At 56.4% G+C, this 19,262-nt stretch overlaps 8 protein-coding genes across 8 annotated transcripts; 3 read left to right on the top strand and 5 right to left on the bottom strand.

Annotated features, from left to right (window-relative positions):
- Window positions 1-130: 130 nt before the first annotated feature.
- On the top strand, window positions 131-2,295 carry BCV69DRAFT_284673 (MFS general substrate transporter). The gene is made up of 3 exons (XM_025493127.1): window positions 131-805; window positions 888-1,155; window positions 1,233-2,295. Exons 1-3 carry the CDS (start codon window positions 550-552, stop codon window positions 2,167-2,169), a joined length of 1,461 nt encoding a protein of 486 aa, XP_025346236.1. The 5' UTR covers window positions 131-549; the 3' UTR covers window positions 2,170-2,295.
- Window positions 2,296-2,798: 503 nt separating this feature from the next.
- On the bottom strand, window positions 2,799-3,395 carry BCV69DRAFT_251773 (hypothetical protein; the record flags this gene model as incomplete). The annotated part of the gene is made up of 1 exon (XM_025490446.1): window positions 2,799-3,395. A coding segment is annotated over one exon (597 nt), but the record flags the coding sequence as incomplete, so codon positions are not given.
- Window positions 3,338-6,379, bottom strand: BCV69DRAFT_59829 (hypothetical protein). Its single transcript, XM_025495385.1, has 2 exons — window positions 6,247-6,379; window positions 3,338-6,184 (listed from the first exon to the last, which is right to left on the bottom strand). The coding sequence occupies exon 2, from the start codon at window positions 6,134-6,136 to the stop codon at window positions 3,470-3,472; it is 2,667 nt and encodes an 888-aa protein (XP_025346234.1). The 5' UTR covers window positions 6,137-6,184; window positions 6,247-6,379; the 3' UTR covers window positions 3,338-3,469.
- A 1,847-nt stretch (window positions 6,380-8,226) lies between these two features.
- Window positions 8,227-11,652, top strand: BCV69DRAFT_284672 (threonyl-tRNA synthetase). The gene is made up of 5 exons (XM_025493126.1): window positions 8,227-8,680; window positions 8,758-9,194; window positions 9,277-9,787; window positions 9,877-10,344; window positions 10,420-11,652. Exons 1-5 carry the CDS (start codon window positions 8,324-8,326, stop codon window positions 11,203-11,205), a joined length of 2,559 nt encoding a protein of 852 aa, XP_025346233.1. The 5' UTR covers window positions 8,227-8,323; the 3' UTR covers window positions 11,206-11,652.
- BCV69DRAFT_284671 (uracil-DNA glycosylase) lies at window positions 11,108-13,252 on the bottom strand. Its single transcript, XM_025493125.1, has 5 exons — window positions 13,152-13,252; window positions 12,349-13,070; window positions 12,149-12,257; window positions 11,609-12,062; window positions 11,108-11,496 (listed from the first exon to the last, which is right to left on the bottom strand). The coding sequence occupies exons 1-5, from the start codon at window positions 13,172-13,174 to the stop codon at window positions 11,335-11,337; spliced, it is 1,470 nt and encodes a 489-aa protein (XP_025346232.1). The 5' UTR covers window positions 13,175-13,252; the 3' UTR covers window positions 11,108-11,334.
- Window positions 13,253-13,506: 254 nt separating this feature from the next.
- On the top strand, window positions 13,507-15,707 carry BCV69DRAFT_273072 (putative GDI1-GDP dissociation inhibitor). The gene is made up of 5 exons (XM_025490997.1): window positions 13,507-13,566; window positions 13,646-13,726; window positions 13,816-14,177; window positions 14,255-14,788; window positions 14,869-15,707. Exons 1-5 carry the CDS (start codon window positions 13,535-13,537, stop codon window positions 15,213-15,215), a joined length of 1,356 nt encoding a protein of 451 aa, XP_025346231.1. The 5' UTR covers window positions 13,507-13,534; the 3' UTR covers window positions 15,216-15,707.
- BCV69DRAFT_284666 (hypothetical protein) lies at window positions 15,630-16,852 on the bottom strand. Its single transcript, XM_025493124.1, has 4 exons — window positions 16,814-16,852; window positions 16,450-16,699; window positions 16,211-16,297; window positions 15,630-15,711 (listed from the first exon to the last, which is right to left on the bottom strand). The coding sequence occupies exons 2-4, from the start codon at window positions 16,687-16,689 to the stop codon at window positions 15,682-15,684; spliced, it is 357 nt and encodes a 118-aa protein (XP_025346230.1). The 5' UTR covers window positions 16,690-16,699; window positions 16,814-16,852; the 3' UTR covers window positions 15,630-15,681.
- A 234-nt stretch (window positions 16,853-17,086) lies between these two features.
- Window positions 17,087-19,252, bottom strand: BCV69DRAFT_284665 (hypothetical protein). Its single transcript, XM_025493123.1, has one exon. It carries the CDS (start codon window positions 18,920-18,922, stop codon window positions 17,210-17,212), a length of 1,713 nt encoding a protein of 570 aa, XP_025346229.1. The 5' UTR covers window positions 18,923-19,252; the 3' UTR covers window positions 17,087-17,209.
- Between the last annotated feature and the right edge of the window lie 10 nt (window positions 19,253-19,262).

The raw sequence follows: 19,262 nt of genomic DNA, 5'->3' as shown, positions 1-19,262 counted from the left end.
GTACAGGGCCGTAAGGCGAGGGAAATCTAATCTATCAGCCCAGCAAGTAGCCGGCAGCTCCCCGCCCTGCAGCGCTGCCATTCCCGCGCCCCGTGACCAGAAGAAGCCTTGCAGCCCCGATCAACGAAGACGACAGTGCGGCCAAGGACATTTACCGCCTTATCTCGCTTCGGCCTGACCACGGCAAAGGTCGGTCAGACACGCACCCCGCTCCACAGATCCGGAGATGCGTTGTTCCTCCCGCAAGGAACAGAGCTACTCGGGGCTGTATGCAATGGCGATGCGGTTCAGGTATACCTAGGCAACCTTGCTTGCCCCGTACCTGTGGGGGCATCCTCCACTTCCCTGCATCGTATCTGACCCATGCCGGCCTCGCCCCACACCGAGATAGCTCCCAGATACAGATACCGATACCGCTTGACCGATTCCACCCAGTGAGCTGTATAAGACCACCTCCGTCGAGGCACTCATACATCTCCCCCACCTCCGCAAGCAAACACCCTAGCCCACTCCTTTTCCCCACCCTACCCTGCCCCCCCAGTACCCAAGATGAGCCGCACTGCGTCCTTCAACTCAAAGACAGAAGACATGGGTCCATCCAACGGCAAGGGCGAGGTCACCGTCGCATCTCTCTCCAATGAGGAAGGCGCCGTGCAATCCACTCAGCCTCGAGGCTGGAAGGGCTTCTACCGCTCAACACTCTTCCAGGTCCTCGTCGTCTCTGCCCTCGCCTTCTGTGGACCAGCCATGTCCGACGCTGTCCAGAACCTGGGTGGAGGAGGTAATGCTACTCCTTGGGCTGCCAGTGAGTCACCGCGTCAGTAGCCCGGCTGGGCCCAGAATCTAGCACTGACCCACTTCCTCCTCTCACGTACTTGCCTGAATAGACGCTGCTACCGCCGCCTCGTACGTGGCAGTCTTTGCTGTCTCTCTTTTCGGTGGTCCCCTCGCGAGCCGCCTTGGTGTCCGGACTCTTCTCATCTTCGGTGCAGCTACCTTTTCCATCAATGGCTCCTCGTACTACGTCAACTTGAAGTACAAGGTGCAGTGGTGGTTCGTCCTGGGCAGGACCATCTACGGTCTTGGATTCGGTGCTTGGTACGTCGCCGAGGCTGCCATCATCTTGAGTTATCCTGAGGAGCAGAAGAGAGGACTGTGAGTAGAAGGGGCGCAGCGCCAGTAAGAGTGTGTGATCTTGAACTGACGAAACATTCCTCCCTACCATGTTCTAGATACCTGGCCATCTGGGTCATGTCTCGCAATCTGGGCCAGCTCGTCGGAGGATCCATCAACCTCTCTCGCAACATCCACAATGCCAAGGCTGGCAGTGTCAGTCTCTCGACGTACCTCATCTTCCTCATCATCGAGTGCTTGGGTTTCCCCATTTCTTTCCTCATCTCCCCCGCCAACAGGGTCAGGAAGACGAACGGAGCTGGAGTCAAGCTCGCGCCAAAGCTGTCGTGGGCCGAGGAATTCAAGCTCCTGGGTCAGGCCATGATGATGAAGAGAAACCTACTGCTAGGCGTCTACTTCTTTTACTCGTACTTCTACGGTGGTGTGCTGGGCACCTACCTTTCCACTCACTTTTCTGTCCGAGCTCGAAGCTTGTCCACCCTCTTGGTCCCTCTGGGCGTCATCGTCGTCGTCTTCCTCCTCGGTCAGTTGCTGGACATGCAGCGCATCAACCAGCGCAGGAGGGCGCAGATCGGCTTGGCGGTTGTGATGCTTCCCACCCTCGCCGCCTTCATCTGGATCACCATCAACCAGTCCATCTACAGCAAGCACCCCACTGGCTCACTCGACTGGACCTCTTCAGGATGGGCCAATGCTTACCTTCCCTACTACATCCTTCAGCTCACCGGCTACATGTGTCAGACCTACATCTACTGGCTCATCTCCTGCTGGTCTTCAGACGTCACAGCCAATGCTCGTCAGGGAGGTCTCTTCCGAGCAGTCGAAGCCGCAGGTCAGGCCGTCTCCTACGGTCTGAACTCAAAGGTCAAGAATCTCTCCATCACTCTCGGAATCAACTTTGGGCTCTGTGTACTCGCACTTCCTGGCGTTCTCATGGTGGCCATGTCCGTTCCTCTCTACAGATCCGACGCCCAACAGGTCGCTGATGGCCAGGTAGAGGGTACGGAATTGGAGCGAGAGGACGGTGACAAGTGAAGAGGTGGTGGTGCCCAAGAAGCGTCTCTGTTCTGTTGCGTTGCATCTCTCTGTGTACTAGTCCTTGTATGTTATAGTGTTCATTGTCCTGAAATTGTTGAAAGTTATAATGTTCGTCATCTCTACCAAGGGGAAAGAACAGTGGCTGAAGCGCGATGTGCGTCGATGTGAGCAGGCGACCGACACTTCGAGTTGGGCCTTGTTGTCTCGGATCGACAGATCGACACCTTTGACCAAGCAGCCGACGACGGCAGGAGCGTCAGCACCAATACATCGACAAATGCACGGGACGGAGAAGGCAACAATGCATTGAACGTGAAAAGAAATGTGGGGAATGGCGATGACGACGGAGAGGTATGTTGCGGATTGCATGATGAAACGAAGGAGAGTATGCCGCATATGTGATAGAGAAATAGAAGGCCAAGACAAAGGAATATCGCATGTACATTGTGTGATCTGTGTTGCGTAAGTCGCAGTGCTGTATATGAAGATGAAGCAAGAGAAAGGATTCTATATAGAGGAAGACGTCGAGAGAAAGAAAAAGGAACGGGGGTATCTGTGGCCAAAGTAGCGCTTGAGATTTGAAAAACGTGCATGTGGCGATCTTGGTTGGTGTATCCACCCCTTCCCTAGAAGCGAAGCTGTGTAGTGTCGACGGTTCTACCAGCAATCGTGGCCGTCGTCTTGGACGCAGCCGCGGAGGCAGATTGAGACACTTCTTCGGCTGTTCCCTTGGCAGGTATGCCAAGTGAGGCACACATCAGCTTGTACCTGGCCCTGATTCTTTCTAGTAAAGTAGCCATATCCATCTGAGCAAGCTGTTCGTCGGTAGCGTCCGCAAGCTCTGAAGCGTCCTCGGCGGCCCCTGCATCGCTCGCATCGCCTTCATCAACTGTCTCTAGAGAGCCAGGCGGCGCAGATGGCAGTGCCTCCCCAGACTTGTTCTTCATAGGGAAAGCTGATATCAGGCGTTCCAAAGCGTCAATATGGCCAAGTTGCTTGGTCACCTTTCGCGTCGCCTTGTCGCCGCTCGTCATCAAGACGCCTTTCCAGAATTTGGCAGTCCCTTGGTAAAAGCCAACTTCATCCCAGATCTCAAAGCCCTTCTCGCGGCCCAGCTGGCGGCCTTCAAATAGACCGTGCAGACGGCCGTGGGATGAGCCTGCAGAGAAGCCTTGAGAGTAGGACAGGTCTTCGAGATTGTTTGCAGAATCCAGGGGATCATCGCGCTGAGGGAGCCCATGAGGAAGACATCTCCAATTCAGCGCCCGCGAATTTCTTGATTGGTGACCCTCCAGCGTCAGGACGTCGCAGCACTCACAAGACTCTCCCCCGCTTTCCCAAGACTGGACAGCCCCTGTCCGATCGGCGTCTGTTCGGCAGGCGAATGAGGCGATGTACTGTTTGTCGACGACGACCCCGTGCTGTGACTGTCCTTTCTGAACAGAGGATTTTTGCTGAAGCTCAGCCTCAAGCCCCCGTTCTTGACCATGCCATCCATCGTGTCGCCGTTGACTTCGCTCAAGGCCCGCGCAGCGTTCTGCACGGTGTCGAACTCTACAAAGCACATAGGGCCGTTGTTCTTGAGTCGATACGAAAGCTGACGATAGCCTAGGCGTGAGCTGAAGCGGATGCGGAGCTGCTTCTCCAAGGAGGCAGACAGAGACGGGGTGACACTAGCAGGGAGATTGCCGACGAAGAGAGTATTGCCGGGTGGGTTTTGATCAATTGAGAATGAACGGGATGTGGGTGAGGTAGGCAGATCGGGCATCGTAGGTGACTTTGAGGCCCTCGAGGTAGGTGACGTGGTAGTTGATGCATCAGGCGCGACAGTGGACCGAGTGGACTGTTCTTCGACCTGTTTGGGGGAAGAGCTTTGAGCACCGTCATTGCAGTCTTCCGTTCTGGGTGGTGAAGATGGGTTTGTGATAGTGTTCGGGGAGTCGAGACGCAGGCTTCCAAATCGAGCAGCAAAGGCAGACGAAGCATTGCCAGGTCCTCGAGGAGATCGAGAGGTAGAAGAAGGAGCGAGAGTGGGCATGTCACTAGGAGATGTTACTTTGCTGCTAGTGCTATCACCCTCCCGTTCGCTCTCCTTCGTCGTCGAGCTCATCGTCGACTCCCCCTGGCCAAAATCCTCCTCGGATTGTGGCTTCTTTGCTGAAGAGGCAGAGGTCGTCTGAGGCACGAATGGAGCCGCCGTGGATGAGACGCTTGGCCTGTCTTTGCTGCTTGCAAAAGGTCGCGCGCTCGCGAACAGGCCTCCACCACCCGCGCTGGGAGGAGATCCAATTGCGCTCCAGTCCGGTCCGCGAGGCGCGGAACTTCCGCTTCCGAGGCCAGGGTTGACCGAGGATTGGGATTGGGAGTGGGGTCGAATGGTGACGGCAGGCGAACCACCGGCCTTCGATTCGAGAGTAGCCTGCCTTTGGCGAGTAGCTTGCATACCTTGAGGCTGCGACTCTACTTCAGCGGGAGGACCGAAGTAGTCAAGAGGTCCCATGGAAGACCACTTCGCACCTTCTCCTCCGCTGCCTTTCGGACCCGTGCTGCTGCTGTCGCCGCTACTGCCAGACCTAGCATTCGCACTCATCCCACTGCCTGTCCCTGTGCCCCTGAGGAAATCCGCTCCAAAAGGGTCGTTCTGACCCTGAGGTGAGATCATTCCGCTCAGCGCGGACAATGTTGAGGAAGGTGGGCCGCCTGCTCGGGCAAATGCGTCAAAGGACCCTGGTCCGCCGTTGGAGGCGAATGAGGAAGGATAGGCAGAAGAAACGCTTGCTCCGGCTGAGCGGGGACCTTCTACACCATACGAAGCGTTTCCGCCATCTCCAGAACCAGGCGGGCCTTGCCCAATGCCAGACAGCACGGGCCTTTGCTTGGTGTGCAAATTTTTCTTAGCCATCTCCGTCTTGAGGACGCAGCCCCTCTCGCTGTCGATCTTCTTGCCATTGAGCGCATCGCGAGCTTCGAGCGCTTCTCCCCTGCTCCGGAACTTGGCAAATCCAATGATCTGTTTGATCTTGCCAGCGCCTGCTACATTTGAGGGACCACCCCGGCCGCCGTTGTCGCCCAGATTGAGAGCGTTCATACCGAAGCTTGAATCATTCGTCTGTCGCCCCAAAGCCATGTTCAGGCTGTGCTCGTCCCAGCCGCCATTGGACGCCAGGTCGAAGTGATTCGCGCCAGGCATGACGGCCTGATAGGGCCCACCCGGTCCTCCGCTGCCATCGCCCCTACCTACACTCCGACTGCCATCGCCGCCCGGCGTGGGCAATGGACCTCCGCCAGGGACCTTTAATGTTGACGCCTCGAAGCCTCGTGCAAACAGGAACATATTTGAGAACTCCCGCTCGGTCATATCGTCAGGGAATCCGACAATGAAAATGGTGGTAATCTCTTCTGCCGGCTGGCCAGAGTTGCTCATCAGCCCCGATCCGAGGTTGGTGGCCGGCATTGGCACAGATTGGGACCCTTGTAGGTGCTGAGAGGACAGAGGCGGTTGTTGCTGAGATTGTCGGTAATGCTGTTGTTGCTGAATTCGCTGCTGTTGTTGCTGGTGGTACTGCATAAGGCTACGCGGGCTCATGCTGCCCGAAGGCATCTGACCGTGAGCCGCATTGCCAAAGCCCTGGTCGTATCCGCCGTAGGGCATGTCTCGGAATCCATGGCCAGGATCAAACTGAACGTCATGAGGCATCTCGTCCGCAGAGTATCCTCCTGCTCCTCGTTCGTGTCCGTAAGGTGGGTATTGTTGATCGGCATTGCCAGAATACCGAGCATCAAGTTGCGGCGGCATTGGGCCCTGCTGTTGAATGGGGTTCTGCATCTGGCTAATGCTGGCCCACCGCTCACGCTGATCAGGCGCAGAATACTTTTGCGGACCACTGCGTTTCGTTGGCGATGATGGTCTGCCAGTCCGATCGACTGGCTGTGGAGAAGTATATCGTTGTGGGTACGGAGGCATAGTGCGTGTCTGTCCGTTTGTGATGTTGTCTGCGATGGGTTCAGAGATCTAGGCAACAGCTGAGCATTTCTCTCTACCGCTAATCTGGCCCGCTGATCGTCCGTACTCACCTACTACTTGTTGGTTGGACGGTCTGCCTCCGCCTCCCCCAAATGAGGACCCCGGCGTCGCGGACCTTGGAGTGAACGCTGATGCTCCGCCAGAATCTCCCGCTCCAACGCTGTACTGTTGACCAATCAGACTAGGCCCTGCTGTGCCTCTCGAGCCCCCGTTGTGAGATGGATGCTGGGGCTGACCACTACTCGTAGCCATCAAAGGGCTGCAATGGGATACTGACAGGAGAGCTTGGGAGCAGTCGTCGAGCTGAGCCAGTCAAGCGGACCTCGGGAAGAAAGAGTGATGCCGTAAAGGATCAGCGATGTCGGATGCGTCGAAGTGCGGTGCTGATGATGATGATGGTGGTGGTGGTGCGGATGCTATCTAGGAAAGTTCTTGAAGGGACGCCTAGAGTAACTGACGGGCGAGGAAGACCCGATGAGCAGCGTGTCGATGAGCTAGGGACGATGCCAATGAAGCAGTCTTTCACCGCTAACTGGAGTCGCAAAGTCTGATGTGACGTTCAGAGCGGGTTCGCTGAGTATGGAGTCCGGTGGTACTTGGGTCGATTTGCGGAGACTCGACGCGCTACCGTGTCCAGAGAAAAGGGCCCGTGCCAGGGAGTAGAGGCGGAGGAAGGACGCTGCAAGGCCAGAAATGCTATCGGAGAGGGTGCGCAACAGCGGCAAGGGGTATTGCAGACGTTGTTGGTCTGTTGACGCCGCGCTCGCCTTGGTATAGAGGATGTAGGATAGGGGACGATGGTATGGGCGGATGGGGGTTGGGTGGGGGGGTGGGTGGGGGGAGGGGCGACGAGTGGATGCGGGACGTGTAGATTGGGCACAGGGCCAGTATGCGCGTCCAGGGCGGCCAGGCACAGGAGCAGAGGCGTCTGCCCCCCGCGTGAATCCCAATGGGACCCTTTACTCACGCCTTTCCGAGGGGCGTGGTAGCAGTGTACTCGCAGCTGCCGTGCTCAGCGCCCATGGCTCGGATACGCAGCCGCTTCAGCTCAAACGGAGTTGCCATGGCGGCTTCTGGAGGGGAGTACCCTCGACTGTCTTTCACTCCTCCTCGCGTCTGCCTCGCCAACAATGCGCCTGAGCCTGGACCGGTCCCAGTGGCTCTACTTTCTGTGTTGCGTTCCCTGCCTGAGGGGGCTTGAAAGTCCAGTCGCGTAGACTTTGACGGTCATGCACCAAGTAGAGCTTGCTGACGACTCCAGTGGTCTTGTCAAGGAGCGAAGCTGGCAATCCGTGACGACGAGAGGGCATGGCAAGTCTCGCTACGCTAGCTAAGGGGCAGGGCATGACTGCTGGTCATTCAGACCATACCCTTGTGTGTCTGCCCCTTCAGCTGGTGAGCTTGGCCATCGAAGAGAGCGGGCCATAGTGAGGTCGCCCAAAAGATGAAACCATCGAGGCGGATTGTTGCAGAGCAGCGAGGTGTGGACACGAAATACGAATTACGCATCAGTGGGGCAGAAGGCGAGCTGAAGAGCGACAATAGACCACTGCATTGCTCGTTACGGAGCATTACCCGTGTGTAGCAGAGGTCATGGCTGGTGGTGGTGATGATGGTGGTAAAGATTGGATGAGATGCAGATCCATGTATGCTGTGTGTGCAAGTGTTGATCTACCGGGCTGTGAAGGCAGTGGTGACTCTATTGCCCCGATTCCGGTCTGGTCTGGGTCCAGCGCGGGTCCAGCCCCCCCTTCTACACCTCCCTCGGGCCAGTCTACCCACCTCCACCAGCGCAGACGGGTCTAGAAGAAGGTGCAATGTCGTAGCCACTTTGTCAGATACGCCATGCGACAGAATGATCATGAAGCAATGGGGTTCAGGTCTCATCGGGAACAAGCGGACGCAAGAAAAGGTGCCCACGGTCTAGCTCAATGGTGCATGGTGTGCGGCCAGGAGGGGCGAGACAGGGCAATGGACGCGGGGAAAAGCAGTATAGTCTCCTCTTCCGGTCCTCCATCGGCGTGCTGCATCGTTCCCTAGCAGCCTCTACTGATCACACCATCCAGTGGGACTGTGTGCGGTATGGCAGGGAAGGCTGTCCGAGTATGCGCTTTCCATTGAGAGGTGATGCTTAGCCTGCTGTGCGCGGCACGCAAGGCGCGGTGCCTGGCTGCCCTTTCTCGAGTCAGTCACTGTGACTCGCACCCGTTAGACAGCTTCGCCCGTATCACCCCTTTCCAGCTTCCTTTACGTCTTCCATCCTTGATCACATCTTCCAACATGACCCACCCAGCCTCCACCACGGCTCCATCGGGTGGTAACCCGCTTCAGGAGGTCACCGATGGAGCACAACAGCTCGCCATCAACCAGGAGCAGCAGAAGCCTCAGGATGCAGCACAGAAGCAGCCAAAGGCACAACAGGCAAAGAAGGAAAAGAAGCAGAAAGCCGGCGGCGCAGCAGGCGAGGGATCGAGGCCTCTCGAAGTGAGCATACTTTGACAATGAGCTCTTGAGCGTATATACTGACCAGCAGCGCATATGCTGCTCCTCTTGGCTACCAGATGACACCAGTGCCGGACTTCTTCGAGCATCGTATGCGCATCTTCGACAAGCTTAAAGCAGAGCAAGACGCTGAGAGAGCGTCGAAGTCTCGCGAGGAGATCACAATTACCCTACCAGATGGCTCCTCGCGCACAGGTACCGCATGGGAGACCTCCCCCTTTGATGTAGCTCGTGAGATCTCAAAGTCCCTCTCGGAAAGAGTGGTCATCTCGAAGGTGGACGATGCTCTGTGGGATCTGCCCCGCCCCCTCGAGAAGAGCTGCAAGCTCGAATTCTTCGACTTTGAGACGCCAGAGGGAAAGAGGGTCTTCTGGCATTCCTCCGCTCACGTCTTGGGCGAGGCAGCAGAGCGTCACTTTGGCTGTCATTTGTGCATCGGTCCTCCTACAGAAGATGGCTTCTTCTATGAGATGGCAATGGGCAAGAGTGAAGGACAGTGAGTATCTCCTCGCCCAAGTCTGGTGCGAGTACTAGTACAAAGCTGATTCCGTGGTCCATCCTCGCCTGTTCTTTCCAAGCAACGTCACACCGGACGATTACATCCCCCTCGAAACGCTCATCAATTCGGTGATCAAGGAGAAGCAGAGCTTCGACCGCCTCGTCGTGCCCAAGGCAGATCTGCTCGAGATGTTCAAATACAACAAGTACAAGCAGCATATCATTTCCTCCAAGATTCCAGATGGTACATCTACCACAGTATACCGATGTGGACCAATGATCGACCTTTGTGTAGGCCCTCACATCGTCAATACTGGTAGAATCAAGGCAATGTCTGTGATGAAGGCTTCGGCTTCCTATTTCCTGGGTAACCAGGCCAATGATTCTTTGCAGCGCCTCTACGGTATCTCTTTCCCCGATAAAAAGCAGATGACAGAGTACAAGCAATTTCTTCTCGAGGCTGCCAAGCGAGACCACCGGAGGATTGGTAAGGACCAAGAATTGTTCCTTTTCAATGAGTTTAGCCCGGGCTGTTGCTTCTGGCTACCGCATGGTACCAGAATTTACAACACTTTGACCGAATTCATCAGGGTGAGTTTCGGGGATGACGGTTCGCCTACAGGCCGAGTGGTCATTCACCTTTGCGATCCGTCGTCTATCTCGCCATTGTCACCACGCAGTCAGAGTACCGTCAGCGAGGCTTCGATGAAGTCATCTCTCCCAACATGTTCAACTCCAAGCTGTGGGAAACCTCCGGCCACTCGGCCAACTACAAGGACGGCATGTTCTCATTGGCTGTGGAGAAGGAGACCTTCGGTCTGAAGCCTATGAATTGCCCAGGTCACTGTCTCATGTTTGGCGCGCGTGAGAGGACCTACAAAGAGCTTCCTCTTCGATATGCCGAATTTGGCGTCATCCATCGCAACGAAGCTAGCGGAGCCCTCAGTGGATTGACCCGGGTTAGGAGATTTGTGCAAGACGATGCTCACATCTTCTGCATGGCATCGCAGATTGAAGACGAGGTCACCGCAGCTTTCGATTTCCTCGATTCCGTGTATGGCAAGTTCGGCTTCGACTTCAAGCTGGAGCTGAGCACCAGGCCAGAGAAGTTCTTGGGAGACATTGAGACATGGGACCTAGCCGAGCAGGTGAGAGCGTACGAGAGCGTAGCGAGAAGCACGACACATCTACTGATCCTCTAAGGAATGTTTGCCATTCTTCAGCGCCTCGAGTCTGCTCTGAACAAGTTTATGCCCGGCAGGTGGGAAATGAATCCCGGAGATGGTGCTTTCTACGGCCCAAAGATCGACATTACCATTTCCGACGCGATGAAGAGGCAATTCCAATGTGCCACCATCCAGCTGGATTTCCAGCTTCCTCAGAGGTTCGGGCTGCAGTTCAGGAAGCCTACGGGTGGCAGGGCTGCCGGCGAGGACGCTTCTGCTTCAGCTGCCGTTCCTGCAGGCATTGGCGCTGGCGAATTTGCAGGAGCTCAGTTGCCCGCCACGGGCACATCGGTCACCACCACTCAGGCCAGCACCGGTCCCTCTGCCACTCCCGCCTCGGCAGACTTCGAGCGTCCGGTCATGATCCACCGGGCCGTCCTGGGTTCTCTAGAGCGCTTCATTGCCATTCTCACCGAGCACTTTGCCGGTAAATGGCCCTTCTGGGTCTCCCCCCGCCAGGTAATGATCGTTCCAATTGCTATTCCGGGAGTGTACGAGTACGCTCAATCCCTCAAGGATCTCCTTTGGTCAAAGGGCTTCTACGTTGAAGTGGACCAAGGACCAGACACGCTCAACAAGAAGATTCGAAATGCCGAAATTGCCCAGTGGAACTTCATCTTTGTCGTGGGAGCCACCGAGATGGAAACCAACAGTGTCAATGTTAGGAATCGTGATCAGGTGGGAGAAAAGGTTAGAAATGACGAGACGGTCAAGGTGGATGTGGTGCTGGAGCAGTTGAGCAAGCTGCGTGAGGAGAGGAGGATCGAGAATAAGCTCATCTAGATGTAAAAGAAGCGAAGTCACAGTCGCTGAAAATGCTGCTGCTGCTAGTGCTGCGGGTGCAAGTACAGTAATACATCGAGGATGTCCGGAGTCCTATCGTCTTTCTCCCTGCCCCTCACTGGACTGTAGCTATAGCTTTTCCCACTGGATCCCGCCCCCCTTGCCATACCTTCCCGGCGCTTCAAGCCAGTCATTTGCCTTTTTGAAATGCCCATTCCCTAGGAAACCCCGGTGGGCAGAGAGAGGGGAGGGGTGTGGAGATTTGAGCAGGAGGATGTTGGATGAGGTTTTCTGTTCAGGAAAAGAGGAGAGAGAGAGAGAGAGAAAGCGGGAGGCATGGTCAGTGAGACAGAGCAAGGAGCAAGAGGTCCACCAGCTCGAATCGATTCCAGTCTCGACTCACCTCTGTGATCCCAGCTTCCGCAAGTGTCTTTGCGGCCGGTAGACCCCATGCGAGGAACACCACCCCCTTACTGCTAGAAGATGCCCCCGCCGCCACCGCCCCCGCTGGTGCCTCGCCCGAAGCCATCTCCTTCGTCTCCTTCTCCGGCTTTTCGTTCCCCTCCTTGGGCTTGGGCTTGGCAGGAGGCTCCTCCAGCTTCGCACCCTGCTTCTTGAACATTCCCATCAGCTTGGAGCTCTGCGCTGATGCTCCTCCGCCACTTCCTGTTGCAGCTGCTCCTCCTCCTCCACCACCACTCCCTGTCCCTCGTAGGGCTTCGTCCTTGACGAGCTGAAGTATGGCTTTCGTAAAGGGCTCCCAGCCTTTGCCATGGTGCGAGGCGGCTTGCCCAGCACGGACTGTGAGGGAGGCATTGAGGAGGAGTACGCCTTGGGAGGCCCATGACTCCAGGTTGCTGGTGCGGCCGAGGTAAGATCAAAGGTATCAGTGAATGTCAAAATAGCCTTCAGAAGAGGGCGGACAGACCTGCTGTGTACTCACCCGTGCTTGGGAGCAATAAATTTGCCCGGATACTCGTCGGAGAGCTCCTTGTAGATGTTCTTCAGACTGCCTGGCACCGGCACACCTTTGGGCACAGAGAAGGACATCCCTGTACACATCAGAGGCAAGTAGTAGAAATTGAGTGTTGTGTGCTCAGTGATTGCATAGACCCTCTCCACCTTTCTCCCAACTCCACTCACCGCACGCCTGCCCCGGTCCGTGATAAGGGTCCTGCCCCACCACGACCACCTTGACCTTATCCAATGGCGTCAGCCTACTCCAATTATGTATGAGCTTCTCAGGTGGGTACACCGTCTGTCTTTGCTTCTTTTCTGCTTCTAGGAAATTCTTGAGGGAACGGAAGGTAGGTTTGTGCATCTCGGGCTCTAGGCGGGAGAACCAGAGGGGATCCATTGTGGAGCGCTCCAGGGCGAATGGGTCATTTGAAGAGGTAGTGGATGATGAGGAGGAGGTAGTGGGAAATGCTGGCGGTTTCGCTGCCGTGGAGCTGGATGTACCATTCTTGGCCGGGGCTGCTGGACGAGCGTCGAGGTTCTCGGCTGCCTCTGCTGCTGCTATCAGAGCTTCCGCCTCTCCGTCTAGGTCATCGAAGGAGTCGGCCGTTTCCAGGGGACGCCGAGGAGGTGGAGCAAGGCTGTCTTTGGAAGCTGATGCGGCGGTACCCTTGACTTCGTCGGCATCCTGGTCCGTCTTCTCTGCCTGCTCTGCCTTGTCATCCTCTGCAAGCTTGGGGCGTTTAGCATTGGGTGAAGCTTGTGGCCCGGCGGAATAGAAGGTGGCAGCTGGAGCTGCGGCTAGCGATGGCGAGGCACTTCTTTTTGTGCCTGCTGCAGAAGCGGAGGGAGACGACCGCGGAGACGACATGACGCTGAGGGTGTGTCGAAGAGGGAGAACGGGGGATCTGAACACAGAGAGGAGGGTGCGGATGTCAGCCAAGCGCAGAAGAGAAGTTTTGGAGAGGTGTTGAGGGATGCATACTCACCTAGTGAACAGGTACAAGAGCATGCAAGGGACCCGAGATGAGTGTAGACGTAGCTGCGGTAATTGTCCAGGTATTTGAACGGTGATGGCGGTCAGGCTTGGCTACCAAGTCGCGGGTGGGTGGTGACTTCTTCGCGTCATCCTCGCGTTGTCCTCGATGGAGCGCATGGGCCAGTTCCATTTCCCTCGATGGACTGGCTGGGAGAGGCGCGCGGTTGTGTCCCTCAGCCTCAGCCACGGCGGCGGCTCCACTCAGCCTCGACGCCCCGCCCCGCTCGCAGCCACGCCGCCCCCTGGAGATTATTATGGTCACTGCTACTGCTACCATCGTCACCATCTCCATCACCACCATCACACTCGCATACCCTCACCCCCTCACTCAACATGGATGAACACTACGATGTCATCATTCTCGGGTGCGTAGCAGCACGGCATCCCACTTCAGACTACACGGATCACTCACTGCCACTCCACCCCTCTCCTATCACCTTGCAGCACCGGCGTCACAGAGTGCGTCCTGTCCGCACTTCTCTCCGTAGACGGCAAGAAGGTCCTACACATGGACAGGAACCAGTAGTGAGTATTCAGACGGCATTGTGATGCCTCCCCGGCCGCTACTCAGTCGCCGCAATGTCCCCCCACTCGTCCCCACTCCCCTCTCCCAGCTACGGAGGTGAAGGCGCATCTCTCAATCTCACACAGCTCTGGGAGAAGTTCCGCCCTGGACAGCCCATCCCCACAGACATCGGCCGCGACAGGGACTACGCAGTGGATCTCATCCCAAAGTTCCTCATGGCCAATGGTGAACTCACAAAGATGCTCGTACACACAGACGTGACCCGTTACCTCGAGTTCAAGCAGATTGCCGCATCCTATGTATACCGTGATGGAAGGATCGCAAAGGTACCCGCTACTGAGATGGAGGCAGTACGAAGTCAGCTTATGGGACTCTTTGAGAAGAGGAGGGCAAAGAAGTTCTTTGAGTTCATTCAGAATTGGAGGGATGACAACCCAACCACTCATTTTGGTGAGGCAGAAAACTCATAAGCTCCCATCCCCCATGCTCTCCGCTTATCCACCTCCCCCTCCCTTTTTGCAATCCAGGCCTCGACCTAGACGCAATGCCAATGACCAAGATCTTTGAGTACTTTGGCCTCGAGCCAGGTACCCGAGACTTCGTCGGCCACGCAATGGCCCTCCACCTAGACGACTCGTACATGACTCGTCCAGCACGGGAGACCTACGAGCGCATCCTCCTCTACACCTCTTCCGTGGCACGATACGGAAAGTCGCCATACATTTACCCTCTGTACGGTCTGGGAGAACTGCCTCAGGGATTCGCTCGTCTGTCTGCCATCTACGGAGGTACCTACATGCTTGATAAGACCATCGACGAGATTGTCACCGACGACGATGGCAAATTCGTCGGTGTCCGCTCCGGCGACGAGACTGTCAAGGCAGATGCCCTCATTGGTGACCCGACCTACTTCCAGCAGAGTGTCAAGGGCAAGGAGCTCACTAGGGAGACGGCCAAGCTGGTTCGCGCCATTTGCCTCCTCAAGCACCCCATTCCCAACACGGACAATGCAGACAGTGTGCAGCTGATCATCCCCCAGAACCAGGTGGGAAGGAGACACGGTGAGTGGTCGTCTAGGAAGCAAGCGCTGAGCATTGTCTAAAAGCAATGTACTTATCGTACCTCCCCATTGTTCCCCTAGACATCTACGTTGCTGCCCTCTCGCACAACCACAATGTCCTCCCCAAGGACATGTACCTCGCCACCGTCTCCACCATCGTCGAATCAGACAAGCCCGAGCTGGAGCTCCGTCCCGGCTTGGACCTCCTCGGGCCCATCCACGAAAAGTTCATCTCCATCTCCTCGCTGTATGAGCCCGTGGGCCAGGGGAAAGAGGAGAAGATTTTCATCACCAGGAGTGGAGATGCGACGAGTCATGTGGAGACGATTGTGGAGGATGTGCACGATGTTTGGAGGAGGGTGACGGATGGGAAAAAGTTGGAATTGAAGAAGAGGGAGGAGGGAGAGGGTGCACAGGTGCAGGGATGAAGAGGGGGAGGGGCGGAGGTGATTTTGTCCCTCTGGCTTTGCAGGGGTGAGAGCGTGTGAGTGGATGAATGAGAGGAAGCAATGTTCGAGACTCGCTCTGGGTCTAGCTCTGGATCGTGATCGTGATTGTGATCGGATACTTTAACTGCCACGAAATACGAGAGAGAATCATAGAATTGAAAGAAGAGAAGAAAAGAAAAGAGGAAGAGGAAAAGAGTCGTGGTGACGTCTTGCACTTTGAAGTTTGCGTATTGTTGTTGTCGTTGTGATTGGGGTTATTGCGCTTTCCTTCTTACTTCGTTTTGCTTTTTTGGTTTGGTCCTTCGAAGACGAGAGGACGAGAGGACTAGGACGAGAGGGCGAGGGCGAGAGCTCGGCGCACAATCGTCCTGTCTTGTCCTATCCTCGCTCCGCCTCGCTTCGGTTCGTTTCCACCTTTTGCTCATTGACTGATTCATTGACTGATTCATTGCCTTGTCCCTTTCAGGCTTTGCCGCTGAACTGCTCGATGAGGGGAATCAATCGACGTGGCGAGTGAGGTGGAGTGAGATGTGATGCGGTGCGGTGCGAGGCGAGGCGAGGAGGAGGGAGGAGCACATCGCGTGATGGGTAGGGAGGAGGAGGAGGAGGAGGAGAGAGAAGGGGAGGGGTGGAGTGTCAGTACATTCTCGTCAAGTCAAGTTGGCAATACGGAGACGATGCTGGGCGTGACGGGGTGAGGTGGGGCGGGGTGGGCCGGGGCAGAACAAGGCAGAGCTTGATAGTGACTGCATTCTATTGCTTTGCCTTTGGCCCAGGCAATGAGCTGCGCCTTGTAGCTAGCCCTTGCCCGTTGCCCGCAGTCGTGAGCCCTCTGTTACCCTCTCTCAGCCCAACGTCCCTCCTTTGCCCGACTGGCGCTGGCGCTGGCGCTGGGTACTCGTATCCCTTCGCACCACCCCACCCTGCACCTCTCACTTCTGCCCACGCGCAACACATCACTCATTGGGACTAGCCTTCTTTGCAGTCTCCTCTTGGAGCTCCTTGGGACCCTTGTTGCTCTTGTGAGCATGGGCCACGTCTTCTGACTCTGTGGGTGCATCCTGTAGAGGGAGGGAAAAGTAAAGGAGATGGACATGGGTCAGTTGCTAGTCCTCCCATGGCAAAGCTGGCTTCCCTGGCTACGCAGACAGGCTTGCTCCACTTGTCTTTCAGTCAGCCTCTCCTCTCCTCCCCCAATCACTCAATCACTCACATTAGGCGAAGCAGTGTGCTTATCCGCCCTCCTCCCCTCTGCATGATCAGCCAGAGTTTCCTTCTGCATCTGTTCCTTGTCGTGATGCTTGTGGTGCTTGTCCGCCTTGGCAGCCTCTTCGGACGTCGTTGGTCCAGAGTAGAATCGAATGCTGCCTGAAGCAGACGAGGAGGAGGAGGAAGAGGAGGCTTGAGCCACGCGCGAGGCGAGGGAAGAACGGGCGAGACGGAGGGAGAACATGGTTGATGTGCTGTGAGGGTAGAGTAGAGTGGAGAATGCGGAGATAGGTGCAAGACAGTGGTCAGTTGGCGTGATGGTGAGCCTCGGCGAAGCGTAGAACTGTCGGTGTAGTCTTCTTACTCACATCAGAAGAAGGGAGAGCGAAGAGTGAGTGTAGAAGGTGTGGATACTGACGACAGGAAGGAAAGGATCAGATGCGTCGTGTTACTTGTGCGGGTAGCCAGCCCTGCCCGCTCCGGCTTGCTCCACTGCCCGGCTGGTGGGATTAGCAACGCCTTGCACCCGTCTCATCCGCCCGCCTCCTTCCCAAGCCACACGTGGGGCGCGCCGGCATTACGTCACCCGACGCATGTACTACATACGCTAGTGTATGATATCGACGCTTCTTAGAGGCAGCAAGCAAGGCAACAAGGAATTGCAGAAAAGAAAGAAACATGGGGTACATGCTACAATAGGTTTGGCCGTCGTTGAGACTATATACATAGGTGAGGGGCCAAACAAAAGCGAAGGCTGATCAGCGTCATATCCGCTTGTCCATGGGCGAGGGGGCCAATTGCAGGCAATGCTCCTGCAAGCTGGGCAGAGCCGAAGACGTTGCAGCACCAGATGTCTCTCCACCTTTATTCCCCTTCTCGCCAGAGTTGACCCCATTTCCACCTCCAGCTCCACCGCCGCCGCTTCCACTACCACTTCGACTCATCCCCAGTCTCTCAGCTGCCAGCGCCTCTCCCACCGCAATCAGCTGCTGCGCCAACGTGACCGTCTCTCCTCCACTACCGGCTGGTGCTGCGCCCTGCGAGGCGAACTGATCGGCATACCTCAGAAGCAAGTCCTGGTGAGCTTCGACGGATAGGGAATCCTGGGTCGCACCGCGAGAGGACATGGGTTGACTGGTGAAGTGGGGCTCTGGCCCTATCGAATGAGGTGTAGAATACGAACGACGTTCTTTGGTGAGGGGTCGATCTGCTGCTAAGCTCAAGGCAGCCAGCCTCTCCTCGGTATGAGGAGTTTGAAGCGGAGAGGGAGGCGACAAGGGCGGTACAGAAGCACGCGTCGTCAGAGGCGACGATTCCGACGTCGAGTCGCCTCCAGGAAGATCCTCCATGAAGGAGCTAGGGTCGCGACGCAGAGGGCTGGGCGGCACGGATCGCAAGGCTACCTCGTGATCACTTTGCGCTTCCCCATTGGTGGAACTGGCCATGCCCTTTTCCCTCTGCGATAATCTGCGCAAGAGGTTTCCTGAAAGACTGGCGCTACTATTCGCCCTTCTTCTACTCCCCGATGGGTCTGCATCGTCTTCATAATTAATTTTCCTGCGCGAGAAGACGCTAGGAGTCGGCGAGGAGCCCTTTCTGACAGCAAAGGCTGAGACTGGCGGGGTATGATGATGCGAGAATGACGCCCGGCTAGTACGAACTTGCGGTGCCCCACTCGCATCGATGGAGCTGATCGAGGCACTGGAGATTGAGCTGGAGGAGCGCCGGCGATTGTCAATCTTTGCTGCCCCATTAGTCAATCCATTGGCTGCTTTTCGGAGCAAATTCGAAACGCTCTTCTTTGCACCTAGTCGTCGGGGTGTAGCCGAGCTCGAGCTTGGGACTTCGCTCCCGCTGCCATTGTCTGCAAGCCAATCATCCCCTCCGCCGCCCGCGCCGGCACCAATTTGAAGCTGTCCATTCGAAGAAGGGGTCTTGGTCCTGAAGACGTGAGGGGAGAAATTGGCATTGCGGACCAATGCCGCTTTGATGGAGCTGGCAGGGTTTGCGCTTCTGGCCTTGTCGAACAGATGTGGGAGAGAGGGACGTCGTAGACCTTCACTGCTCGCACCGTGACCGGATGAAGCTGTACCTTTCGCGGGAGTCTTTGTAAGCGGAGAAATATCGGGGATAGCAGTCCTCTCAGCAGGGAGGACTGGTGAAGAAGACAAGGGCGACATAGGCGCTGGAATTGCTATCGAATCCAGACCTTGACCGAGGACAGGAGACTGAGGGAGAGCAGCGGCGCTGCTATTGAGTCTGGGCGGGGGTGGTAGCATTGCCAGGTGAGGGAAGGAGTCTTCGGCCTCGTCTTGTATGCGTGAGTGGGAGCGACCCCTTCGTCTGGACGAGCTCCTATCTGGTGCTACATCATGGTCGTCTAGGTCGTTCACCCCAGAATGCCGCCGTGTCAGAGGGTCTATCGTTCCATCTAGGGTCTCCGTAGTGGGAGGAGGAAACATCAGTCCGGGCGTCATCGAGGGCAGTAGCAGAGGTGCTGATCCGTATGTACGATGCCTACAACCTCAATGGCTGCTGTATCGCAGGCGATAGGCGCAGGCAATAGGTACGGCTGCGAGTCCGTCGAGCAGAGAAGAGGACGCTGCCCTTTGCTTACCAAAGCCGGCAGGTACGAGGCTCAGCAACGCCAGGAAGCGGGATCATGTTCGTCCGAGGAGCAAGTGAGGGTCCAATATATCTTGCGGATAGCAAGACTGGTGGGGGCCGCCGATATCACCCGGGAAGGGAATGGATGGCTCAACGGGGATTTGCGGCGACAGAAAAGGGCCCGTGGAGGATGGCCATGGTTGCTGCGTT

The sequence above is a fragment of the Pseudomicrostroma glucosiphilum genome, assembly GCF_003144135.1.
Source record: "Pseudomicrostroma glucosiphilum strain MCA 4718 unplaced genomic scaffold BCV69scaffold_13, whole genome shotgun sequence".
Lineage (NCBI taxonomy): Eukaryota > Fungi > Basidiomycota > Exobasidiomycetes > Microstromatales > Microstromataceae > Microstroma > Microstroma glucosiphilum.
This window is presented reverse-complemented; position numbering and strand designations above follow the sequence as displayed.